Source organism: Sitodiplosis mosellana, unplaced genomic scaffold, assembly GCF_009176505.1.
Source record: "Sitodiplosis mosellana isolate CC-2019 unplaced genomic scaffold, AAFC_SMos_1.0 Smas_scaffold_1, whole genome shotgun sequence".
NCBI lineage: Eukaryota > Metazoa > Arthropoda > Insecta > Diptera > Cecidomyiidae > Sitodiplosis > Sitodiplosis mosellana.
In genome coordinates, this window is record NW_022595244.1 from 23,215,999 (window position 1) to 23,240,886 (window position 24,888).

The window sequence follows — 24,888 nt, forward strand, 5'->3', positions numbered from 1 at the left end:
TTCATTTGGTCAGTAGGAACAAACAGAGAAGCATTCATTTATTTCCACAAAGAAAAAAATAAATAAAAAGCGTTTTAATTTGGAGGTTTCTTCTTTGTTGGTTTAAAACTTCTTCATCTTGTTTTCTTCTCATCGTTCGCGGCTCTTCAGAACACAAATTCTAAAAATGGAAATATGGCTCAAACACACTCGTGGCTTTGAAAATATCGAGAGAGGAAAAAAACGGCGAAAAACAAATGCAGAAGCTAATGACATATAAATTGGCCTCAATTCTCATTGCAGCTACTCTCTAGCGCGCAATTAGACTACACTCATTACCATGGCGCGGCTATTTTCATGCTTTACCGTCGAATTTTGTTTTGTTCTGGGGTTTTCATTACCAATTTCGTCGTTTCACTTTTCTTTTCCCCAGCATTCTAACTTTGGCCCAGTCGGTTATTACCATACTTATCGCATGTAAAGATGATTTGGTCTCATAGTCATGGCCATATTTTGATTGTAATGCTTGTTGAAAAGTTTATTTCGTTCAATTATGGTGGGTTTTTTTCTGTCTTAAATCGATGCTCACGCGAAGAAAGTGAAAGAGGAGGCGCCAATAAATGAGATTTTTCTCATGGTCGCCAAAGAACAAATGCGAGACAAAAAGCAAGGGAAAAAAGTGAAAAGTTCAAAAAAACCACGGAACATTAGATTCAAAAAAAAATTTCAAAACAAGTGACCGAAATGATTGCGAACAAAGTTGACATTTACTAAATACGACGTTGTTGTCGTTGATCGTCGTCGATACGATTGGTAATTTCAAACTGACACGCAAATAACCATGTTTTTAATATCGAAACAACAATGGGAAAGCATTAGAAATGGTTGATTCGATTTCGATGGCTAAATGTCATCGCCCATTATTAATGAGCGAATTTCACCAATTTTCCCCTACGACGTCGATTAAACCGCCAACATATATCATGTGATTTGGCATAATTTTTGCTATTTTGAATCCATAATTTCGTTTTTGTTTGTGTATGTTCAACGATTATTAATTCATACAGCGATTTTCGAATCGCAATTTTATTGTCTTTGTCTTTTTCTCGCATTGTGCTCTTTTCGAGAGGCTCCTTCATGGAGAAGGCGAATCCATTGACAATGGCAAGCAAAAAAAAAAAACGAATACTTTATGTGGGGTAACAAGCATCTCTGACTGCACTAGATATTCTTAGAATTGGATCACACGGGTCATTAAAGTGAGAAAAAGAATGAATCACATCATCTGACGATGCACATTTTTCTAATGATTTCCGATTTATAGCGAGAATTTGTCTATTCTTCACAACAAAAATCTGAAGCAAAACCCCAACGAAACCGAATAATTTCCGAAAACAAGCGTATGGATTCAGGATTTCCTTGAAGATTTGCAAGCAGACAATTGAGATTATAGCCTTAAATTGGGTGAAATCATGATGCGATATATGTGAATGAACACAAACTTCGATTTAAATCGGTTTGCTTTCCTTTAATTGCGCAGCGTTTTCAGAGACAATCATATTGAAAAAGAAAGTTTAAATGATGTAAAATGATTGCTAAATAGCAGTTAATGCACTTGAATGTATCAAAAGAATAATAATTCGCAATTTGAGTTGCATCAATCACCAACACACACACACACACACACACACACACACACACAGAGAGAGAGAGAGAGAGAGAGAGAGAGAGAGAGAGAGAGAGAGGGAGGCAGAGAGAGAGACACAGTGTCTCATCAGTCGTCATCACAAAACAACGATAGTTAATCTACTAAATATACTAAATCGTCATTATAATCATTATTATGGGCCTCATGCATCAATGTCAACGTAATTTGCAGCCATCGTGGAGAGTCATCAGTGTCCAAACCATTGATTACGATCAGCTCCAACGGCGAGCATTTTGTTTACATGACACATCTTTCACGCGCGTGCGATCACTCGCGTTCGCATTCGCGTAAATTTCGTATGCTGCATGCGTGTGGACTGTGGAGTCACATTAGATTTAATTCACTCCGTCGAGTTTTTTCTTTCTGCCTCTCTTCAAATTGACAATTCGCATGAAAATGCAGAGAAGAAGACCGGACCAAACTCATTATGGCGAACGCATATACGCAAATCGATTGTGGCATTAAAAATTGGCCAGAAATTGCCACACTATTCCAAATATACCATTGTGATGGACAAGCTAATGGCGTGTATTACAATGACATACAAAATGCACATTGTTTTTGTTTTAGCGTCATCGTCGTCGTCGTTTCCTCAATTCGATCTCCTCTCAATCAAACAAAACACTGTGCATATGCTCCATTCGTTGGCACGAAAAATTACGGAAACAGAAATGTATCACTCGACGCGCAAACAATGAAAAATGATAGGTTCACTCTTGTCTTTCTCGAACGTTGTTGTTATTATTGTTCCTGTTGTTTTTTTCTTCGCTTCATTCTCTCGCTCTCTGTGTTGCTGCTTTTGTTTTGTTTTCTAGTGCGCTGCGAGCGAACAAACGAATTTTTTGAGCCCCGAACAACAACGACATGCAACCTAGCGCGTTCGCATTTAAATTTATGTATAGCTGAAGCTCAACATGTATTTACTATCAGCTGTGAGTGAGCGAAGCAAACGCTCTCTCGCTCTACCGTTGCCATTTCTCTCTATGTTTTCGTCTGATTCATGCGCGATGTGTTTTTATCGCTTCTATCGTTTCGTCGTTTCATGCGATAGCGCAGCGCGGTTGCACATCGAAGCAACAGTGGAAAGAAGCAGCAGAACACCACTCAAGAGAAAATAGTTCGGCAAATCTTCTGAACATAACATTCGTTACCAAAACGTCGATGTGAGTGGTTGGTGTGCACCGTGAACGGAACCTACGAAATAGAAGCAGAAACTCATTTTTTCTTCATCAACGAGTGACGATCAAATAGGCAACTTGACTCTCGTTTGGGATTTCATTTTATTTTTCAAGTGATTTTTGCGTTTGTTTTGCGTGGAAAATGTGTTAAAATAAATTTGTTAAGTGCTCAGTGCTGCCTTCGTGCAATGGATTAAGGGATATTTTTCAAGGATTTTTTGACAATTTTTTTTCGCGAATCGCAGAAAATTGTTTGTTTTTAATCAAAAAAAGAATTTGCAATACTTTGAGATTTTTCATTCAAACAAGTGAATTGAAGATCGGTATAGAGTTTTTTTTTGAGGAGAGGTGCTGCGAAAATTATCCAAAAAATATGTACTTTCGTGTATTGATAGTGGTATCGCTGCTGAAGCTGAGCGAGTGCTATAATGGTAATTTCTTTGGCACCGCTGAGCTGATAAAAAATGTGCAGCCACGTCGAAGTCGGCTGCTATCGGATTTCGTGGACAATGCTCCGGCAGACAATTCGCGAAGTGGTTTCGTGCCAATTTCAATCCCTTTATCGGCCGCCCGATCGCTTCTCGTCAGCAGTGAAAAACCGACAACAATCGACGAACCGAAATCGACCGAACAACCGGAGGAGTTGAAATCAGAACCAATTGAAGATGAAGAAGGACCCGTTCCGACGGCCGATACAATGCGAAAATATGCTCGCATTTTCAAAATGGATACCGAAACATTGAATGAAAAACAAAAGCTACTTTTGCAACGGATCGTACAACGAATTGCACGATTGAATGGAGCTAGCCCTGACGAGGAGTCAATCGATCTGAATGATAATGAGGGTCGGGCTCGGCGTAAAAACCGTGACGAACACAAAAAGACACAGAAAAAAACTTCAACAACCACCATTGAAGTGGTAACGGAACCAACGAAAACCACGCCAAAACTAAAAACGACGCCGTCGATTCAGAGCAGCAGCAGCAGTGCACAGAAGAAGAAAGTAGCTGCGAGCAATAACTATATCGCAATTTCTAAACCAACGATGCCAACCATTGCATCAAAAATGGGTAAGAGCAAAGTGACACAAGCCAACGATTTAACACTAACGAACGCCACCAGCGTCGATTTGGGCAACATTTCCACCACATCAATTGTCGACATTTTATCGACGGATAATGCACGTGAAAATTTTTACATCCGAAGACCATCGCCATCAACGATCACAACTTTACACAATAAAATCCAACCACAGAAAGTAAGTGTGTGCCATATATATACACCTATTACAATAGATCATATATTGTATGCAAAACACAAAACAGGGCGAACAACAACAAAAATCGTGGATAAATCTTTGGTTTGGCATTTGAATTTACTCAGTTTCTTCTTTATTCTATTGTTCTTACGGTTTTGAAATTATTATTGGCACATGACACAAATCAATAGATTTTAAGTGCAGGTAAATGGATGAGAATTGCTCAGCATGTACGAAGGTTTCGGCGTTTTTTGGTTAAAAGAGGAGTCACGCTTACGTGGCGGAAATAAAAGGTAAAAGCAGACGAGGCAAAAAATTAATTGGGATTAAATTGAAAAACTCAGTTTGTTATTTGCCAATGCTGAGACAAATATCGCATCAGAATAAAAGCGCGTGACCACAATTACAATTCAGTTCAATTCATTTCGGCTGTGAGATCCGTGTGCCGAGATAAAACGAAACGAGAGTTCAAGTCTGATTGATCAAACAAGAGACAGAACAAGAGACCATGAGCGAGCGAGAGAGTGAGAGAGAGAGGAATATATTTAAAAATGAATGTATGGCAATCATACAGCTCTGATTAAATTGTTCGATTTGATGCCGCATAATTGGCATTAAATCGGCGTTTTCATTTCATTTTGCATCTCATGTCCGAAAGCATCGTTCACATCGCAGAGTGAGTGTGAACATGCAAAAATTCATCACTCCCAAATTTAAAAACTGACCCACCAAACTCACAAATCGACCAGAGTATAGAACGATCACAGTCGGGCGCGCGCGCACTCTTTCACTCGCCTCCGTATGAACCGAACTATGCTGATGATGATGATGCGGGACGGATGCAAAGAGAGCAAGAGAAAAAGTTTGTTACCTATCGAGTTTTCTGTGCGCGAACTCATTTATAATTCAATTACATTCGTATTTTCTGGCTGTTTTTAATGAATTTTTTCGGATTGCACAGACTAAGATAACTTTGGGATGTTGGTCATAAATCTTGTGGTGCTCACACACACACACACACACACACACACACATAAACACACAGCGAGCGAATAAAGAAGCAACGGTTCTCAATGGGATCGGATCGAAGAGTCGAAAATAATAGCGCGACGTTATATACCGCAATGTGAATATCTATACAAAACAAAATGAAATGAAACCAAATCACATGAGAACAGCAATAAACGAATTGAATCAAAAACGGCGCACACAAATCAGCTTAAGAGGGAAAAAAGCACATTGAACGACGTACAATATTTTCGATCGTTTGGCCGTCGTTTGTTCTACGGGAACCGACTCGTTGTTCTGTTTCACCCATTTTTGTAGTATGAGCGAGCCGCAGAGCTGAAGCCAATCGCCATGAGACTCGGCTATTGCCATTGCCGAGTAGATACGACTAAATTACTTTAATAACGAACGTTATTTTTCATTTGAATTCATGTTACTGGATTATATTGTGATTGTGTGATTGCTGAAACTTATTGGGTTTATATCGTGTGTATTATGTTGTTGTTCTGCGATACTTGAGCAATGAGCTATATTGCGCATAGCGTAATATTCCATCGATTGTTCAGGTTTCAGCCGCTTTATTGCACTTTATCTTGAGTTCTTTTTTTCTTCGCCCCAACAATCGGAACCGATTCATGAAAATCGAAAACAGTGGCGATCAATGCCAAATGAATCGCGTTAATTTGTGCCCGATTGAAATCTCGTTTCTTTTTATCGCCGATCGTTCTGAATTCCGCACAAAGTAAGCAATCTCATTAATTTTTCGTTGATCGGTTGACAGTTTTCTCTCTCTTAATTAATACAAAAGTCGAGGCAATTTCACTGAATATTCGGAATAAATCGTTGGAAAATTGTAACTGAAATTCCGATTACAAATCGAAATGCAACTGAACGATCGCGAATGCGAGCCGAAAAAAAAAAACAACAACGAAGACAACAGAAGAAATAATCAAACCGCAAAATCACAAACAATTTCTTGGACTTTTCATTAATCCTTCTTCGCACTTGGGAAGCAATCTTTTGTTTGGTTCGTTCATTCGATTGTCGGCTGTTTGTTGAGTGCAGGCATATATGTTATATATAACAAGTCGGAATTCCGCGTTCAGCCATTGGCACACGGCCATATCATATCTTCAAATGCATATAATGGTTTGCCACAAACACAGATTTTTCGAATGTTTTTTGTTGTTGGTGCGCGCGCGCGAGCGCGAGCGCGTTATTTGATTCGATTCGCGCGTTTTGATTGTATGGCTGTGTTGAGGCTTTCAAGAATGGCTGCAACATTTCAACAGCAGACAGCTACGGCAGTCGCTTTATTCAGAGTACTTATGGGTCTAATCAATATCAAGATCATTAATATTATTGTTATTGCTGAACCGAATTCAATATCAAGCTCCATAGCACAAAAATCCTATTCTATGGCAATGTTATTTTTCTCTTCCTCCTTTCATTTGTTCAACTCGATTACCTTTTTTCGGCTATTATGTTGCTTTTACATCGTCATTGCGCTCGCTCGTAATGATCACATCTTATTTTTTTCTGCTTGCATCCGATGTTTTTCGCTATTTATTTTATTCCGGAGCATTCCAAAGAGAGCGATCGCTTTGGATTTTAAGATTCTGTGTCTCTCTAGTGTTTTTCCACACATTTTAGCATTGTAAACAGCAAAAATTAAGCACCTAATGACTTGAACGCTTCGTTAATAATGGTTATATCGTATCCAAGTTCATATGGAGCATGTTTTGGTGCACAACAAACACACATTCGCATCCAAAACAGAATGAAACGAAGACGAAGAAAGAAAAACAAGACCGCAGAGTGTCGCTTCGCTCCACTCTGCGTTCTTGAGATTTTAGTTACTTATTCTATTTTGTTGTTTCACAACAAACTATTTTTTTTGCGCACTACATGAAATGTATTTCATCGAAGTAACTTTGCATTAATATATCATTAAAAGTTGTACTTTTTAATAACACTATGGATTAAAAGCATAGTACGAAGGATATATATTTACAACAAAGTAGGTACAGAAAAAAGATTTTCTCAGTTATCCCAATAATGGATTACGAGATCTTGGTTTAATTTCTTTTTTGAAAGACACTGCCTCTGGTTTAAATTGAATAAACAATATGAGCATAGAATCAAAAGTCACTTTAATTCTGTTCAAGACTCAAAAAAATACTATACGAAAAATTTTAAAAAACATTTGATAATAAAAATTTGATTAGCGTTTCATGATACTATGTACTTATTTATCGTTACTGCCACTAGTTTAAATTGAATAAAAAATATGAGCATAAAATTCAAATTCACCATAATTTGTTTCAGTAGTCAAAAAGTATTAAGACGAAAAAAAAGCAGATTAGTAGCCCTACATTTCATGTAGTGCTAAAAAAGACAACGACAACGACCACAATTGATATTGAGTGTAGAACAATCGATAAAAAATTTCCACGCTAATGCCATTTGTGTGAGTGTATGCAATACAGCATGGACCTTACGACCGAATTTCAAACAAAATACCGAAATATACGGTTGATACGACATGCAAATGATGCATACACACATAATGGTAGATGCATACTACTTCTGTTCCACGCACACACACGCGCGCGCTCTGTGTGTACTAATTTCTTGTGGCGATGGCGCCGCTACTTTTACACATCTTAAAATCACATTATTCTTGGCATTAGCACAGGCCACGGTCGTCGTCATCGTTGTTGTTGTTTTTTTGCCATCGTTTTGCATTCGCAACCATTTTCAATGGGTCTGCATTTTCTTTTCGTACAATTTCAATGGATGAACTCAATGGAGCAGCGGACTTGTCGTCACACGCGTAGATTTAGCATTTCGCTTGATTTAGCGATTCGTTAGTTGCCGAAACATAGTCTATGCAGTCCACTCGATATATAACGTGAAATCCTAATATTCGGTAAGCCGAAGTATGATTTCGTTTACGGTGCCGCACGTACTCAATTCACTTTAGATATAACGTCGTACTTCATCGTAGTAGCCATAGATCATTCAGCTTACTGAATATTAGGATTTCACGTTATATATCGAGTGGACTGCATAGACGATGTTTCGGCAACTAAGCGAAATGCTAAATCTACGCGTGTGACGACAAGTCCGCTGCTTCATTGAGAAGCGAACAAAATATGTTGCATATTGATAGATAGATCTAAGCATTTAATATTGGTTGTGTGCACGGCGTCATGCATCCAAATGATCGCGGAAAAAAGTACTTGTAAATAGAGGCGGAAATACGAGAGCGAATGGAGGCACAACGAAAAAAAAAATAAAAACACGGGCACTCTGATCGAGTGTATAACATTCAGGTAAACAAATATAAATTCTCAAAAGAGCTGTTCGATTGAGAAGGAAAACATCGCAAGAAAAGAAAATATTCACGTCGCCGTCGCAGTCGCCCTGTGAATTAGATCCACCCATTGTCTTTATACTCGTATTTTATTGCCCACACTTCAACGCATCAATTCAGCCAGAAGAAGAAAAATGCTACATAAATCCAATGAATAGTTTTCTCCTTCGTCTCAACAAGCAGGATGCGATGAACGTTCTTTTTTGGCCCAAACGACTTTTGAAACTGTGTGCTGTGCAGAATATGTCATTTCTTCGCCGAGTTGAACCTATTCAAATCGCAATAAATTGCTCACGAGTAATTTGATTAAGTAACATGATTTGTAGGAATATGTTGCATCTCAATGCATGCGAGCAATAGAAAGCCACATAAAAACCATCGCAAAAAATGAGAATCGAACGACATCAACAGCATTCGGTCGATCGCGCTATTCGTAATCACCGAAAGGCACAACCGATTTAAGTTTGAAATATCTAATATAAATAAAAGAGTTTCAGCAAAGACATTGGATCATTAGGTAAAAGAATGGAAACGACGTGAATAAAGACGCCAAGCACACCGTATTATATCGATACAATAGAAAATCCATTACGTTCATACTTCACTATGGATAACTGTTTTATGAGAGTGGCGCGCACAATAAAGAGCATCGTGGAAACAGAATAAAAAAAGAAGTGAAAAAAATGGATCCAGTCGCAATGAAAAGAGTTCTGACGATCAAAATTTGTTGCGCTGAAATTCGCTTGAATCTCGTTCATTATTATTGTTATTATTGAGAAGGAAGAAAAAAAGAAAATATGAGAAGCATTTTTTAAAGAAAAGAAACACATCAAGCATTGATATTAACCGATTTCAACCGATTGGTATTGATTCAGTTGTGGTTGTCAGTCTCGTCATTTTCGCCATCGTCGTTCTGGAGCACACAAATAGTGGTAATTTTCGATTTATACAATCGCTTCTCTCGCTCGCTCTTGATCGGCTTAATCCAAATTCAAACACATTCATAACCCACCAAATGACGCACAAAACAATTGTTCTCAGTGTGTTTGGCTGTTTCTCGGTCAATCGAACGAGAATACGGTTCTTTTTTCTATACATAACACACTATGTTTGTGCCAGTCGAGAACGGGGGTCACGTTCGTCGAGTTTTGTCATCATTTTATGGCTGTACGAAAAAAAAAAGAGTCGCGATTACGTTTCCATCCAAAAATATATCTCATTGAATAAAATGAACATTGCACACATTCTCTCCCTTTCTCTCTCTAGCTGTCTCTCGCTGTCTCTTTTACGAGAGAGAAAAGACGTTGTTATACACAGAGATTTGTACAATCACAATGGCTCATGACGAATTTGAATCGCAACTTTTACGTATCTCATCGCAACGAGATGAGTGTTTTTTTGTGTGGTCTTTACGCGATGAAAAGTCACACACTGAGCACGACCGATAGTACGCGAAAATGTGCCGTTTTTTTATTCCGGGTATTTTCGTTCAATTTTCGCCCGTCAAAAACTTACAACACACACACACACATCCACAGAATTTATGAATTAGTCGAAATCTTTTTTTATATATATTTCCATCAGAGCGTGTTTTGATCTGACGTCAGCAGCGCTAACTAGCGTCAGCTGCTGATATCAGCTGATGACGAGTATGCGTTGCGTTTTTCCAACGCATTTGCAGTATAAAAACGAAAGGGTAAGCAATCATAACATTGGAACGGAACATTAAAATAACGCAACGCAAACTCGTCAGCAGCTGATATCAGCAGCTGACGTTAGTTAGTGCTGCTGACGTCAGCTCAAAACACGCTCTGATTTCCATGATGGCAATATGCAAAATGCGATATGCCATGGTCGGACAGTAACGAAAAACATGTTTTAATGACCTTTAACTCTTCCACAAAGCGTTTGCCAATGATGTGAGAAGAACAAAAAAAACAACAAACGATACACACATTACAACGGCTACAGTTAGAAATTTATTCAGCTTGTAGAATTGTGCGGTGCATCGTCCAAAAAACAAAAATAAGAGAAATGATTACGGGGCCAATAATACACAAAGTAGAAAAAGAGCCTTTTGTTCTTTTCTTTTTTTCCTCTACCGTAGAGGCTCTACGAAATGAATACATTTATTATGTAACGATATCTAAAGTATGGAAAATCGAACGGGCGCATCACGTTGATGTAGTAAGAAGAGACACGGTGCATTTCGATGCTGGCTCGTTGATAAGAACCACACACACCAGAGATGATGTGAGACGTTGTTGTTGCGTTAGCATGTGAGCAGCGGAGAGTGCAGTGCGCAACAGCACATACAACACATCGTTATCGAGAAACAGTTATCGTGATTTAACTAATAACTGTTTATATCTGCTTAACTTAGTTCTCAAAATTGAATGCGAGAGAATGGAACAAAGAAAGCCTATTTATAATGAAATCGTTTGCTGAAGATTTTTTTTTGTCGGTTTTCCTTCGACAGATTCTTGTTCACAAGACGAAATCAACGATCGATGCTCGTGAATCAATCGTACTCGATACAACTCGTACCGGCGAAGAGGAGAATAGAAAAAAAATGTTTCTCGCCCAACCAAATTAAATTGTTTAGTCGGCAGCTAATTGTACGTTTAGCAGAGCAATCGACTTTTGTGTTTGGCGCTTTGCTCATTGTTCGTGTAAATTATAATTGAATGGTTTGGAGCGAAAATGTAATACAGAAAAGTTGAGCGGAAAAATGTCAAATGAAAAGAGATAGCTATATAGTTCACTATAGTTTACTATACAGTTTACTCTATAGCTATCCCTTTTCCGCCCATTCATCATCGACATTTTTCCGCTCAACTTTTCTGTATTACATTTTCGCTCCAAACCATTCAATTGTAGTCATTGACGATCGACAATATACGCCAAACAGATCATTTTATCGGCTTTGAAAATGGTATATTCATTTGAACCGTTGGACTTCGTTTCAACTCTTCTCAGAAGAATTTTTCAACACGAGTCAAGTGCCTTGTTGCTCTAGTTTGTGTTAATAATATCGTCTCGAATGGACTAATTACAGCCAAATCAATTGTTAGCTGATCATTAAGAGGGCGATTTTTCTAATGGAAATAGAACAGAGAGTTTAGTTTTTGAATGAAAGAACATAAACGGCCAATAATTATTCATCTAAATCAACAATTTTTCAGAGCATGGGCTCTAAGCCATTCCGAAATTTTTGAATTGGATAAAAATCTCAAACACTTTAATTAGAACATTTCGAATGTTTTGACGTGCATGTTGGCGTATTCATTGACTCTGAGTGAAAGAGAGTTGAACAAAGCATAAAAACGACAAGAAAAAAAAAACCTTTATTACAGCGCAAGAGAAACCAATAAAAGTCAAATGAAGCTGCTATTAAGCATGCGTATCGTGTGTCGAAAGCATCTCTTTTATCTCGTTATCATTGCATTATCGAATCAGTGTCGATGTGCGGTGGAGATATGTTCACATTATGGATTCTATTAGTGTGTTTCATTTTATGAGTGCGGCACAGCATCTTACTTTCACTTTGTTTGGCATATGAATATTGCTGTGCACAACGGTGCCACCGATGGTGTTTGGCGGCGATGGTGGTGTTGCTGCTGTCGAAGACAATGACGCGCCAGTGCATGATCCGATCAAATTCGCTCGCTTGTATCTTCTTGTTGTGTTTTTTTTATTTCGTTTCTTGATGTGTAATTTGTTGGGTGTGCGCCCACCGCCGCTGACTCTATAGTTAGAGCTCATCAAACATCGTTGCACATTTGATTCCTCAAAAGACGTAAAGATTCATTTATTTATCATCTTGTTTTGTGTGTTGTATTTTGTGCTTTGCGGCATATAATATGTGTATACTTACAAATCATTAGGCACATATCCAACAACTATAATTACCCGTCACTGTTCATCATCATCATAAGTCGATGTGAAGCGAGAGCGAAAAAAATGGCAGCACAATCTTTTGTTTCTTTGCCAAAAAGCCAATATGAAATCAGTCATAAACGTCATATTTATGCCGTTTCGTGAGAATTCTTGAACAGGCACTCGACATGGACACACCACACACACAACTTTAGCATCTTCTTCTGCAGTTTTTCGTGTGATTTATCTTTCACTCTCCGTCTTCAGCCGATTTAGCGAGCTAAAGGCATATATAGACATTCTGAGATGAAATAAATTTGGGGCTTATCCACACACAAAATCAGCAATGCGCGTAGAGAGCCATTCGCATCGTGCAAACTATTTTTCATTTCCAGTTTTGCGATGCTTAAAATCGGCCCCTTCTAAGACACGGTGTGTAATATTGCCCATTAACCTAAAAACGAGCAAATTGCGCGAAATATACCCCGGCCGCTCCAATACCTTCGTGCATTCCGAGAATATAATGAGCTGAACGTGTAAAAGAATGAGTGTATACAAAGTAGAAAAAATCATCATCTAAATGTCGTATCACTCAGGAGAAAAGAAGCCTTTTTCGACCGAAACGAATGAAAAAAAGAGAAATATTTGAAAAACGTGCAGCTCAACCACCAAAAGCCCGAATGAATGGGTTTGCATTTTCTGAACGCTTACTCACGACACAACGGTACAAATACTAGTGACGGTGTAGCTGTTCCTTTCTTACCAAAATGTGCTTATTTGGAACGACTGTGCGTGCAGCCAGTGTGCCTTGTGTATCAATGAGAGAATTGAAAATTGTCTACGTAATTACACACATTTTTACACAAAATTATTGTGTACCAGTCACAAACAACTACTCGCTGCTGAGAGAAAAAAAATGTTTCACACGCTGAACGCAATATAAACAATTTTCACCTTCGATTTCGGTTTCATCGGTATTCAATTATGGTTTATCAGCAAAAAAAGAAAGAGAAAAAACGTGATTTGTACTGGAAATCGTTCATTTGGGTTCGCTTTCAATCGAATGCACATTTTGCAGGAGAGAGAGAAACAGAACCAATCGTCGAGGCAAATTTCGATTTTCTTTTCACAAATAAAAGCCAGAGCAAATGTCAAATGTTTAATTTAAGCTTCCGTTCGGCACTTCGAATTCCGTTACCAATAGGAACTGGATCAAATGTTATGGATTGAATTTAGATTTCGTTACGCCGTATAATATGCGATTTATGCTTGTGATTATTCGTAATGCCCATCGTATAGATTGTGAGCGAGATCGCATAATGTACGCTCATAAAATCCTAATGATCCGTAAACGTGTGAATCTAGCCGAAAAAAAATGATGTTTACGTAAAAAGAGTTTTCACCTCGCAATTCTTTTCTCTACGAAAAACTCGAAATTCCCTCCAAACCTAATAACTCTGTGGAAATAGAGACCGAAATTTCGGCCAAAAAGTATTCTTTTTTTATGGGCCATGAATTTCGGTTTCGTTCAGCCGCATATTTTCAAAGGAAAATAAAGTGCCGTAAAGAAAGAAATGGTCTCGAGATGAAATGGTTTATGGGCTTGCGCAAAGATCTCTGCCTCGTGATATTTGCGTTTAGCACTATATTTACATTCATTTGAATGGCATACTATGGCTTGATCTCGCTGTCGATAAAACTGGGTTACAGACTGAATAGTAGAAACAAATATAAAACACAATTGCTCATCTTTTTGTGCCACTTTTTCCGCCGCAGCAAGTGTCATTCTCTCTTTCTTTGTCTCTCTCTCACCATCTCTCGGTCTCTCTGGTAATGTGATCTGGGAAGTCATCATCATAGATTGAATAGAGTCTAAAATTATTCGCAGGTAGTCTATTAAAAACAAACACGTGCTTGTATTGCGACTGCTCTCGCTCTGTGTGTTATTTGATGCACTCCATAATATTAAATTGAGTGTGTTCCCGGTCGCTCCGTACAATAATTCCGTTGGTTTGTCATGTGAACACGCGACCGTTGTACGGTTGCTGTCATGTGAGCCGTGTGTATCATATCCAAGTCGGTATGTGCCAGTGGGTCTCTATGTTAGTGATTCTAATCGCCTGTTTCATTCACTGGATGCGAATCATTGAATTTAAAATTCGATTTTGGGAGAGAAAAAAACGCGTCGGCTGCGTTTATTTTATTATCATCGTCGTCTACACAATCTGGCACAAACGCTATTCTTGCGCCGGCACCAGTTCACTAGTCGATTGTGGGCGTGCAAAAGTGTACAATGTGCATACGTATTTAAAATGCAAACAAATGCACAATGCCATAGTTGCATGTTTACTTTTCCATTATTATCATCATAATTTTTTTTCTCTCGCTTCTGTGTGCTGAACATGTGGCTTTAGCTACAATTATGATGAATCAGATGATGGTCGTTTCTCTTACTTTCTGCTGATTCTTTTTGTTTCACGGCGTTTGCGTGCGCAGACTCTTTTTCGGATGGTAATTTTTCAGTTGGTTATGAGATTATTAGAACGCATTGTATTCTTTGCCGTTTTCGTTCTTCTTTTTCTATTTCTATTCCGTTTTCATGTAATTCTTTGCTCTCGGTCTCTTCTCTTCCATCACATGCGGCGTTGTTGTTGCTGCTTCAATCGCGGTTTTGTTGCCAAGCAGCAAAAGAGAAGCTTCTGCCGGTGTTCTGATTTTGCCAACGCTTTGCATCAAGAATGTTGCAGGAAAAAGCGTATCATTCGCTTATTTTTCAACACGTTTAATATCAACTGCACAAGAGCCAATCTTCATTTCGTGCAATTGCCATACATCGCTATATCCGACAACGTAAAAAATTATATTAAAATGAATGAAATAAATTTAGTTTGAATTCAGATTTTTAGCGCATATAAAAATTACGCTATGAATTTAGTTCATGGGCTCAAGCAAGCAGGCGGGCGATCGAGTACGCAGTGCGCACTCACTTTAGTGCAGCATATGTGCATTTGAAGAATATATGTATATAGTAAAGCTCTTTCCCGCATTTCATTTGAATTAAATTATTTACATTCATTATCAATTACTTAATGCGCTTTTGCTATTAGCTTTTAACTGTTATGATTTTGATCGGTAATATGGCTTATTACATCAAAAATCATCAGACAGCAACAGCAGCAGCAAATAACAATTGCAATATTTTACGTTGTTTTTTCTTTCATTAATCGGTGCCAAACATGCAATTGCAATCAAAAGTGTTGATATTACGCTAACGCACACACTCAGACTTGTGCAATTGTTGAGTTGGTGTTGAGTGATTTTTCCATCGAACTTGTTTGCTTGTTATCACCGGGTGATAAATTATTCCAATGTGCATTTTCGTTTCATTTCTTTTTCAATTAAATTTGCTTTTCCACCGGTGCGGCTGCAGCTGCTGCCTGTAATGATGAGCAGCTCTACTTTTCTGATCATTCGTTAATGCCAAATTGTGAATCCCGATGAATATTCATTCATAGAGGAAATTAAGTCATGATTTATTTATGATTGAATTGGCGAAACGGCAACAACGAACCAAAAAATATATAAACCATGAACTTTAATTAATGTTGCAGCATTTTGGGTTTGCATTTGTTTGAAAAGAATAGATTCAAGAGTTAGAAAAAAAGAAGTTCTCGTTCAAAAATTATTGCCTGAGAATGACCTTTGAACAAATGATGAAATAACATTTTTTCCACAAAATTAAAACCCCCGTTAGAGGAAATCTTATGTCATAAATCGTTCAAAAAATTCTTGGCAAAAAATTCTTCCGATACTTTGCAAATACTATGGGCAAGTTCCGAAGAATGCATTTTGCTTTTCTTCGACGGAACAATGAAAACAAAAACAACAAACGGTCCGTCATTAATCTGATCACGAAATGCACTATTTTTTGCCATGTAATCTAATTTGCTTGAGTCTTGGGAATTTCAATGATGAAAGAAAAAAAAAACAGCATCGAATGAGGCAAATTGCTCCATTGACCATATGAACCGGTCAAGAAGCGAGGCAGACAAACGACGTACAAGCGGCCATCAGCAGCATGTAAATTTGACCATTGGTGCAGAGCACACAAGAAAGAAAAGGCGCGCGCACACACCATTTATTAACGGGAAGCCCATTATTTTGTGAATATGTGTCGCTCACGCGACTCGCGATTGACGAATGAATAAATAGGTTCTGGTTTTTTTTTCATCCGAAGCGCGCGTTATGTGTGTGTGAATTAAGCGGCAAAGAGAATAAATGGATCAATTGATTCCGAGAGGTTTTTTACCCCGATAAACGGTTCTTTTTGTTAAATGCACTTTACAAAATCATACACAAATTTAACTGAATCGACACAAGAAATTAGAACACGATCGGCTTTCTCAAAAATGCCCATTTCAATCGATGCACATCGCGCGCGAACATTTCTCTCTTGTGTTCTGTACTGTGTTAAGATTCTTTTTGCTGTTGTGGACACGAGTGTGACTTGTCTGTGACTATGGCCTTTGTATATATATATATATATCGAATTTGATGTTTTGAAAAAACGGCAAAATTTATTGCAAAGGAATCAAATCGCCAGTCGCTCGTTCTCTCTTCATCTCCCTCTTCATTTCGGTGTGTTTGCTAAACAGATTCGCGGAAATATCGCTTGGATTATATGGCAAACATTATAATAAATCTCGTGCAAAATCACTATCACGTATATTAATAAAAATTGAAAGAGATTCGTGAACAGCATTCGTTCTTTTCTTTTTGATATTTCTTTTCTTCTTCTTGTTTTCGTTGATCGACGTTTATTTGTTGGTTTTCCGTTACGGGGCTATTGTTGAAGCGCAGCTGATATTCTATTCACTTGGTCTTGGGCATTTGGTGGCATTCGGTGCTCGAAATAAAGCCAAAGCCAAACGGTTGTTGTGCACAGCAACGTATTTCGTACTACACATCATATACAAAATAACCGATGGCAAAACAATGGGCGATCATTTCAATGACCATTTTAATGTTTCGATCACTGTTTCTAGTCACTGTTTTTCGTTATGCGGCTATTACCATTTGGTTTCATTTCTTATTGCTTTTCTCCGTTTGTCTTCGTCATATTCATTTATTTACTCAATTCTGAGGCGAATAGAAATAGAGAGATAGAGCCGTACAGTGTGATATCAACACAGACACACTCACTCAAAAAGAATGCTGAAGTGGCGACTGACGCGACCAGTTCTCGTTGCATCGTAGATTGAAAAATAATAACCAACAGATATTCGTTTGTTTTATTTCGCTGATAGATAATAATGAGAAAATCAAGACCACAGATTCTTGACCGCAACAGTCAAATTGAATGCTGTCTTTTTGTTCTGGCTGTTATTAAGTTTGAATGCAGTTGCGACGCTCGTGCGCGCGTGATAAATTTAATCGAATCATTCGTAGAGCATTTCTTTCCTTTCTGCGAGCGACAAACGATGATGGCACACAAGGTGTGCCGCTTAATGCAATGTGTCAAAAATTCTATCCGACAATATTCAACATAAACAACTTGCCACACCGAATTCAAGCCGTTTGTCTCTAATTCGATATTTCCAGCCAGCCATTCGGCTAGCGCTGCATTCTTTTAGTCAGACAAGGATTGTCGATTGACTCGAAGACGCAATGAAAAATTCATAAATAACATCGAATTAATGAATTCGGTCAAATCCGAAAAAAAAATCAAGGAATTGATTTCGGTTCGTGACTTTAATATCCGCATGATTTATATCGGCAACGGGTTTGCTTGTTCTGAAAATCCCATGTCTCTTTCAATGCCCATTGAAAAGTCGCTATGAGTACGTAGTTTTAGAGAAAATGAAACACCGTCACATTTTGTAATATTGTGTATGCATCGCGTTTTAATGTTTTTTTTTTTTGGGTTTAAGTTCATGGAACGGATTAATTTAACAAGCGAAACATGGGAATGACATTAGTTCAGGCAGTTAGAAAACGAGTTTTCTCCCATTTCAATTAAACTAAGCCACATTTCAGCAAAAGAAAATTAAAATGCGATGTCAAAATATTCTATGTTCAGCCGAGTGACACACACATACATGGGCGCGCGCGCGATCAATGAGATTAGTACGGGCTGAGCTACAAAATGCCCCGTAATCAAATTCCAACCGACATTTGACTAATTAATAATGCCAAACTGAATGAACTCACGATGCATCTGTCATGTAAACTCCAATGAATTGTGAGCATGTTTAGAAAATAATTAAAATGAATTCCAATCGATCGTGATGGAACCGTTACTGTCCGGTTGGTGTAAAAATTGAACGCACGCTCATCTCTTTCTTTCGCTCTTTTTCTCCATTTATAAATCAATTTTGATTTTAACTCCTCCATTGCATCCGTTGTGATTCGCTGACAGAAGCCTCTCGATATATGTTCGATTACGAGAGCAAGTGAATCGGATAATGAAATTGTTTTCGCCGTTGTTCATTCTCTTCGTTCGATTATTCGTATTTTTGATTACATTGTTAAGATAAGAGCCGTGCAAAACGGCATGAGTAATGTATTTCGCAACGACGAAGACGGCGATGGATGACGATCGCGTGGATGCGCTTGCGAATCAATGTTTTGTGGTACCATCGTATGTAAAACAGATACATTTGTTATAACAAGCCCGTCTCTCTCTCTCTCTCTCTATCTCTATTCACAACTCCCTCGATGCCGACGAGGTACATCTTGCGCTGCGCACAGTATCTCCTGTCGTCAATTTGGTACACACCAAACGAAAATATAACAGCACAGAATAAATACAACGATTGAATGCGCGCGAAGCGATATTATCACAGCTGCTACAATATATTTTTGCGAGCATCGAATCCGTTGTTGGTGGAAGAGAGAGAGAGAGAGAGAGAGAGAGAATACACAACATAAAAATATTATTTTAATTGTAACCCACAAATGCACTCAGCCGAACCGATTGTTCTACGTTGTGAGTGAGTCTTTCCTGCTGCTGCTGCTGCTGTCGCTGCCACTATATCGAAATGGAAAAGAAAAAAATCTAGCCGTAGAAGTAAAAGACACACACTCATATACATATATGCGAAAAGATCCAATTCCATTTTTCTCTCGTTCTAGAAATGTGCCAATTTTTTGTTTGTTTCTAGTGTGTTTGCCTGCGTTCTGCATTTCTTCTTCTTTCAATTCACCCTCATCGCGTCATCGTCATGATCATTAGCGATGTGTTTTTGTTGTTCGGTTTGTTCTCTGTCTTGCTTTCCTTCATTCGTCTACTATTACGATTGTTTACATTACTTTGTGTGTATGATCGTTTGCGCACGTTCCAAACTCTATATTCTATAGCTCTCTGGTGTTTTGCGATGTACAATTTCGCAACTATGGTGCTGCTGTTTAATTTGAATGGTTTGGAGCGAAAATGTAATACAGAAAAGTTGAGCGGAAAAATGTCGAATGAAAAGGGATAGCTATATAGTTCACTATAGTTTACTATACAGTATACTATATAGCTATCCCTTTTCCACTCATTCATCATCGACATTTTTCCGCTTAACTTTTCTGTATTACATTTTCGCTCCAAACCATTCATTTCTTCTTTTAACTTCATTATTTTGTTTGCATTCTGCGTGCGTTCTTCTTCTTTTTTTCATTCCACTGAATTTATTCATTCACTTCGTATGCAAATAATGGTTGAGATGCACACAGCCAGCCATTTGCAGACTGCAAAAAGAGAGTATTTGCGGTTGGAACATTTTTGGGGCCCGTTTTGGGGAAAATTGCCTCGAAATTCGAGAACGGGATTTTTTTCATGCAAAATAGTACATGGTATTTTCAAAAATTGACTTCTGTGTTCAATGCGAAAAATGGGAAATGAAGGAAAAAAAACTCTTTATGAGTGCAACATCTAGATTCGATGTAAATACTTTCATCGGAAGAGTTCCAGATTTTGGCGCATTGACGTCAGACATTAATAACAAAATAATGTGTTCACATTCGAACGGCAACGACACCAGGCGCAGTGATTGAAGCCAAACGATTGAAGCCACCGATAAAGACACAATTTTTCTTTCGTTTTTTGTTTCACTCTTTCTCAATCTCGGAGATGCAAATCATTCTGTGGCATTCGTACAAAAGCGGCAGAAATTTGAAACGCCTCTGTTTGCATCAATCAACCAAGCGCTCTTTTACACGTGCGCAAATAAAACTATACATAGTTTCATATCTCTTCCACTTCACTTTTCGAAATTCTTCGTTGTGAGAGAGCGTTTGTTTTTAATGCATTCGCGTGATATAACCTATCGTCAAAGTAGTATTTAGCCTGATCCATAGTTTGGAAAGCATAAATGCACGCTACACGCTACACGCCCGGAGAGAAAAATTGGCTCCGAAAGCGAGAAAAAAGCGTGGCGCAGAGAAATGTTGATGTCGTTTGGAATGCGATACGAAATGCACACATACAAACACACACACATACCCGAAGAGCATCAAAATATAAAATCTGCCCTTTCCAGTGCCTTGCCATCAGTTCATCTGGAAAATTGACTTTTGTCAATTCGAATTTCCCTCGTTTTGTTTCGTTCTCTCTCTCTCTCTCTTTCTTTCTCTCTCGGCAGCTGCTGCCGCCGCCGTACCGTGAGAATAACGAATTACACACATATTGCGATTGGGTTATTAGAGAAACATGACAAATTCTCAGCACGGCTCAAAAAGTAGGTCCACCGTATGTAAAGATATTACTGTATGATTAAGTACCGATTTGATTTGAAGGTAATCACATCGACTAATACCAATAATGGGCAAATGGCGATAATATTTGCTTTCGCAGCCGCGTTCTTCAGCGCGCTTCTTTTCTCTCTCTCTCTCTCTCTCTCTCTCGCACGCTCTTTTCACCGTTGACATTGTTGTTGAGCTGGCGGCATAATAATATGTAAATGACTTGGTCGTAAGTCGATTTAATGAGATTAGAAGTGTGTCTTTTTCTGTACATTTTTTTCCGTTCGTTTCGGCGTCCGTAATGATGACGGCTCAATGGAATACCGAATGCAATTTTGCATTTTTCATTCGCGGCCGCTGTAAAAGTGTCGTGGCGAATTGAATTCAAATTTATCAAATCCGATCTCAATGAAATGTGCAAATCATCAAATGCGGTCAACCAGTCGAAACAGCGCACAAGATTCATGCAGAATATCTCTTTCTCTCTCTCACTCCATGTGTTTGTTTGGCAAAAACAAACACTCATTCTAAGTCACTTAAACACATAATCAACACACAAACTCGGGCGCATTTCATGTTTCAAATGATCACCGTTGTTATTGTTATTGTTGCTGCCGCTGCTGATGTTCAATTCAATTCCATTGTTGTGTGTTTTCCTTCTCTTCATTTACAATAATAATACGCGCAACTACGTGCATATGATGAATGCTAAATTTCTTCTGCACAAAGAGGCAACGATCGATGTAGTAGGCAGTAAAAGAATAAAGAATCTATGTAATATCTATGGGTTTGAGCCTCGCGCCGCGCACTTCTTCTTTGAAAACATAATAAAATAAATTCCGATTCAATTAGGCTTTTTAAGCGAACGATCGCGTGAAAAATCGTATTGAATTCAATTTCGTGCTGATTTTTTTTGTATCGTTCTCTCATTCTCACGTACAATATTTGCTCCGTTTGCATCAATACATACACGCATTTGTGCGAGTGTTTTTTTCACGCTTCATTTTTTCGAGTTTAGAACGAAAAACTTATTATTATCATCGAAGAATCAAGATTTTATTGAAAGAACACGAAACAACAACCGCACAACGGCAGCGGTGCGCACGCACACACGACAACCACAAAAAATGTGCGTTGATACATTGCCATTTGCTGGCGATAAAGCAAACTGTGGCATTTTCACTGCTGGAAATCAGATTGCCTACAATAAAACCCATGGAGAGAACATTTGTTCAATTTCATTTGGCATTTTGCAACTGTGCCGCTGCTCTGGATGATGCCTTATTGCGAAAAAAGCAATTGAAAAGCCAAATCACCTACGGATTGAAAACGGCAGATGCAAAACATAAATCTCTTTCGATAATTTGCACCGCGTCACTAGCATTTCCAATCGCTCTGGTAATTGGTCAGAAGCGATGCACATACCACAAAAGTGGGGAATTTTATGAGCATTTCCACGGCAAATGGCACAAAATAGAGATATGTGGCCAACGACACATTGGCAATGAAAAGTGTGCACCCGGTTTGCGCTTTGACTGTGTTGATAATTTGACCGTAATGCATTTTTGAAATTGCAATGACTTGGTGCCTATATACAATAATGACGGTCAGAGATTACTATGGGATATTTTTATTCATGGGATAAAAATATCGCATAAAAATAACAGATATTTTTCACGCGTTGCGTTCAACGTTCAACGCGTTCAATGTTCAGAGTCCAAAAATAACAGATATTTTTCGCGCGTTGTGTTCAATGAAACGCATCAATACACAATAGCGATTCTGCACACACAGAGTCGCTGTTTTTTCGTTATACTCTTTACACTTACGATGAGCTGCGCGGAGCGTGCATGCACATGTTTCGCTCACTTCTTCCTTTGAACACTCTTCGTGTGTCAACACAATGTCTATGTTTGTATCGCTTGTGCCGTCGTTTGTAAATGACGTCAATGAGCTGGGTACGAAGAGTGTCGATCGAAAGAAAAGAGCGAAACATATAAAATTCATATATTATAAATGCATGCATCGCGCAGCTCATTGATGTCGTTTACAAACGACGGCAAAAGCGATACACACACAGACATTGTGTTGACACACAAAGAGTGTTCAAAGAAAGAAGTGAGCGAAACATGTGCATGCGCGCTCCGCGCAGCTCATCGTAAGTGTGAAGAGTATAACGAAAAAACAGCGACTCTGTGTGTGCAGAATCGCTATTGTGTATTGATTTCGTTGAACACAACGCGCGAAAAATATCTGTTATTTTCATGTGATATTTTTATCCCATATGAATAAACATATCCCATAGTAATCTCTGATGACGGTTTACCTATCGATTGGACAAGGCGTGAGATGGCAAACTTTTTGTTTGTTTCTTGCTAGTTAAATAGAAATTCTGAAATGTTTGTGAGTTTCAATTTATCATGCGAAAGATTTTGGTCGATTTGATTTACGACTTTCGACAGCAACCCAACCAACCAACCCATTGAGCGTACAAATTGATACATTGCCAGTAAATGTGCAACACAATCGATTTCAATACAGATGAAAAATATAACCTCCAAGTTCGCAGAAATTCAGCGATTCGCACCAGCTGAATGTTCATCATACTTTTTTCCCTACCTTCTTTCCCAATGACCTTAAAATTCTTCGTGATTGTTTTTTTTCCCACCGCGAGAGTTTTCTTTTCACCGTCACTGAAATATCAGTCAGACTCAGAGTGTGTGTGTCTTGGCATGATTTCTTTGCCGTCGATCACAATATGCAAAAATACTCTGTCGGCATGTCATTTTGTGTCATGCGGTAGAGATAAGACCTTAAAATATGAAATGCGCGAATAATCGATGATCATCACTCTTGTTGCTTCGAAAAAAGGTATAAACCATGGCATTTCTATTGGAACTGTTGGTTTTCTGTTTCGCGCACAATTCATTGGCACCATGATGAACGTGTATCGCACAAATCCATTAACCGCTACTTAGAGTTAGAGAATTATCCACACTTTCGAAAAGGGAAATCAATTTCACAGCCTTAAATTTCAATTCGTCGTCAAATTTGTGCGCTGGATTCACTTCAACACATACACGTTCAGTCTCGGTGAATGTGTTCGCTGTATTCAATGGTCCAAAGAAGATACAATGGTCCAAAATGTGTTTTCGAGAATTCTTCTTTGTTTTCTGTTATTTGCCAACGATAATAATTGTTCAATGGCATTAAAAATAATTGCTACACAACAAATCAAAGCCTGATTGACACCCAGGCACACAAATGGCCATAGCAACACATATATATTCTATATAGAATCAATAAAGGCAATGACGATGCGCGACGTTTTCATATAGAAAAAAAAATTATGCAATTCTCTTCGCTCAATTGGCAATTATCGCTTGCTGTGGGTTTTATTCTTGGTCGTTAGCATTAAAACTCACCGAACAACATCGCATAAAAGAACATTAAATTAATTAAATGCCCACATTACTTCTGCAGCATCGTTAAAATTCATTGTGCGTCGTTCTTCGTTTTTATGTGTGGGGGACGGGGAAGTATTGCGGTTTGATCACGGTATATTCACCGTTCAGGGAGAGAGAGAGAATAGAGAAGAAGATGTGTTAACAAACATTTCGGATACAATGTGACTTTCACTCGTAAAAGTTGCACTCTTGTGCAAGCGTCCGTAGCAAATGCACAAATTATACCGTGAATATTCAATGTTCGTTCGACTGTGCCAACCGAAACACATAGAGACCAATGAAAGAATAACACGTTACTTGTGTGT

The 24,888-nt window shown here is 38.4% G+C and overlaps 2 protein-coding genes across 2 annotated transcripts in view; one reads left to right on the top strand and one right to left on the bottom strand.

The window, feature by feature from the left end:
• Nucleotides 1–24,888, bottom strand: part of LOC129580347 (elongation factor-like GTPase 1) — a 59,167-nt gene that overhangs the window by 19,872 nt on the left and 14,407 nt on the right. The window lies entirely within an intron of this gene.
• LOC129580352 (uncharacterized) overlaps nt 2,850–24,888 on the top strand; it is a 32,800-nt gene continuing 10,761 nt past the window's right edge. The window contains exon 1 of the mRNA XM_055470688.1: nt 2,850–4,123. Coding sequence (XP_055326663.1) covers nt 3,239–4,123 — 885 coding nt within the window. The 5' untranslated portion in view covers nt 2,850–3,238. The remainder of the gene's footprint in view (nt 4,124–24,888) is intronic.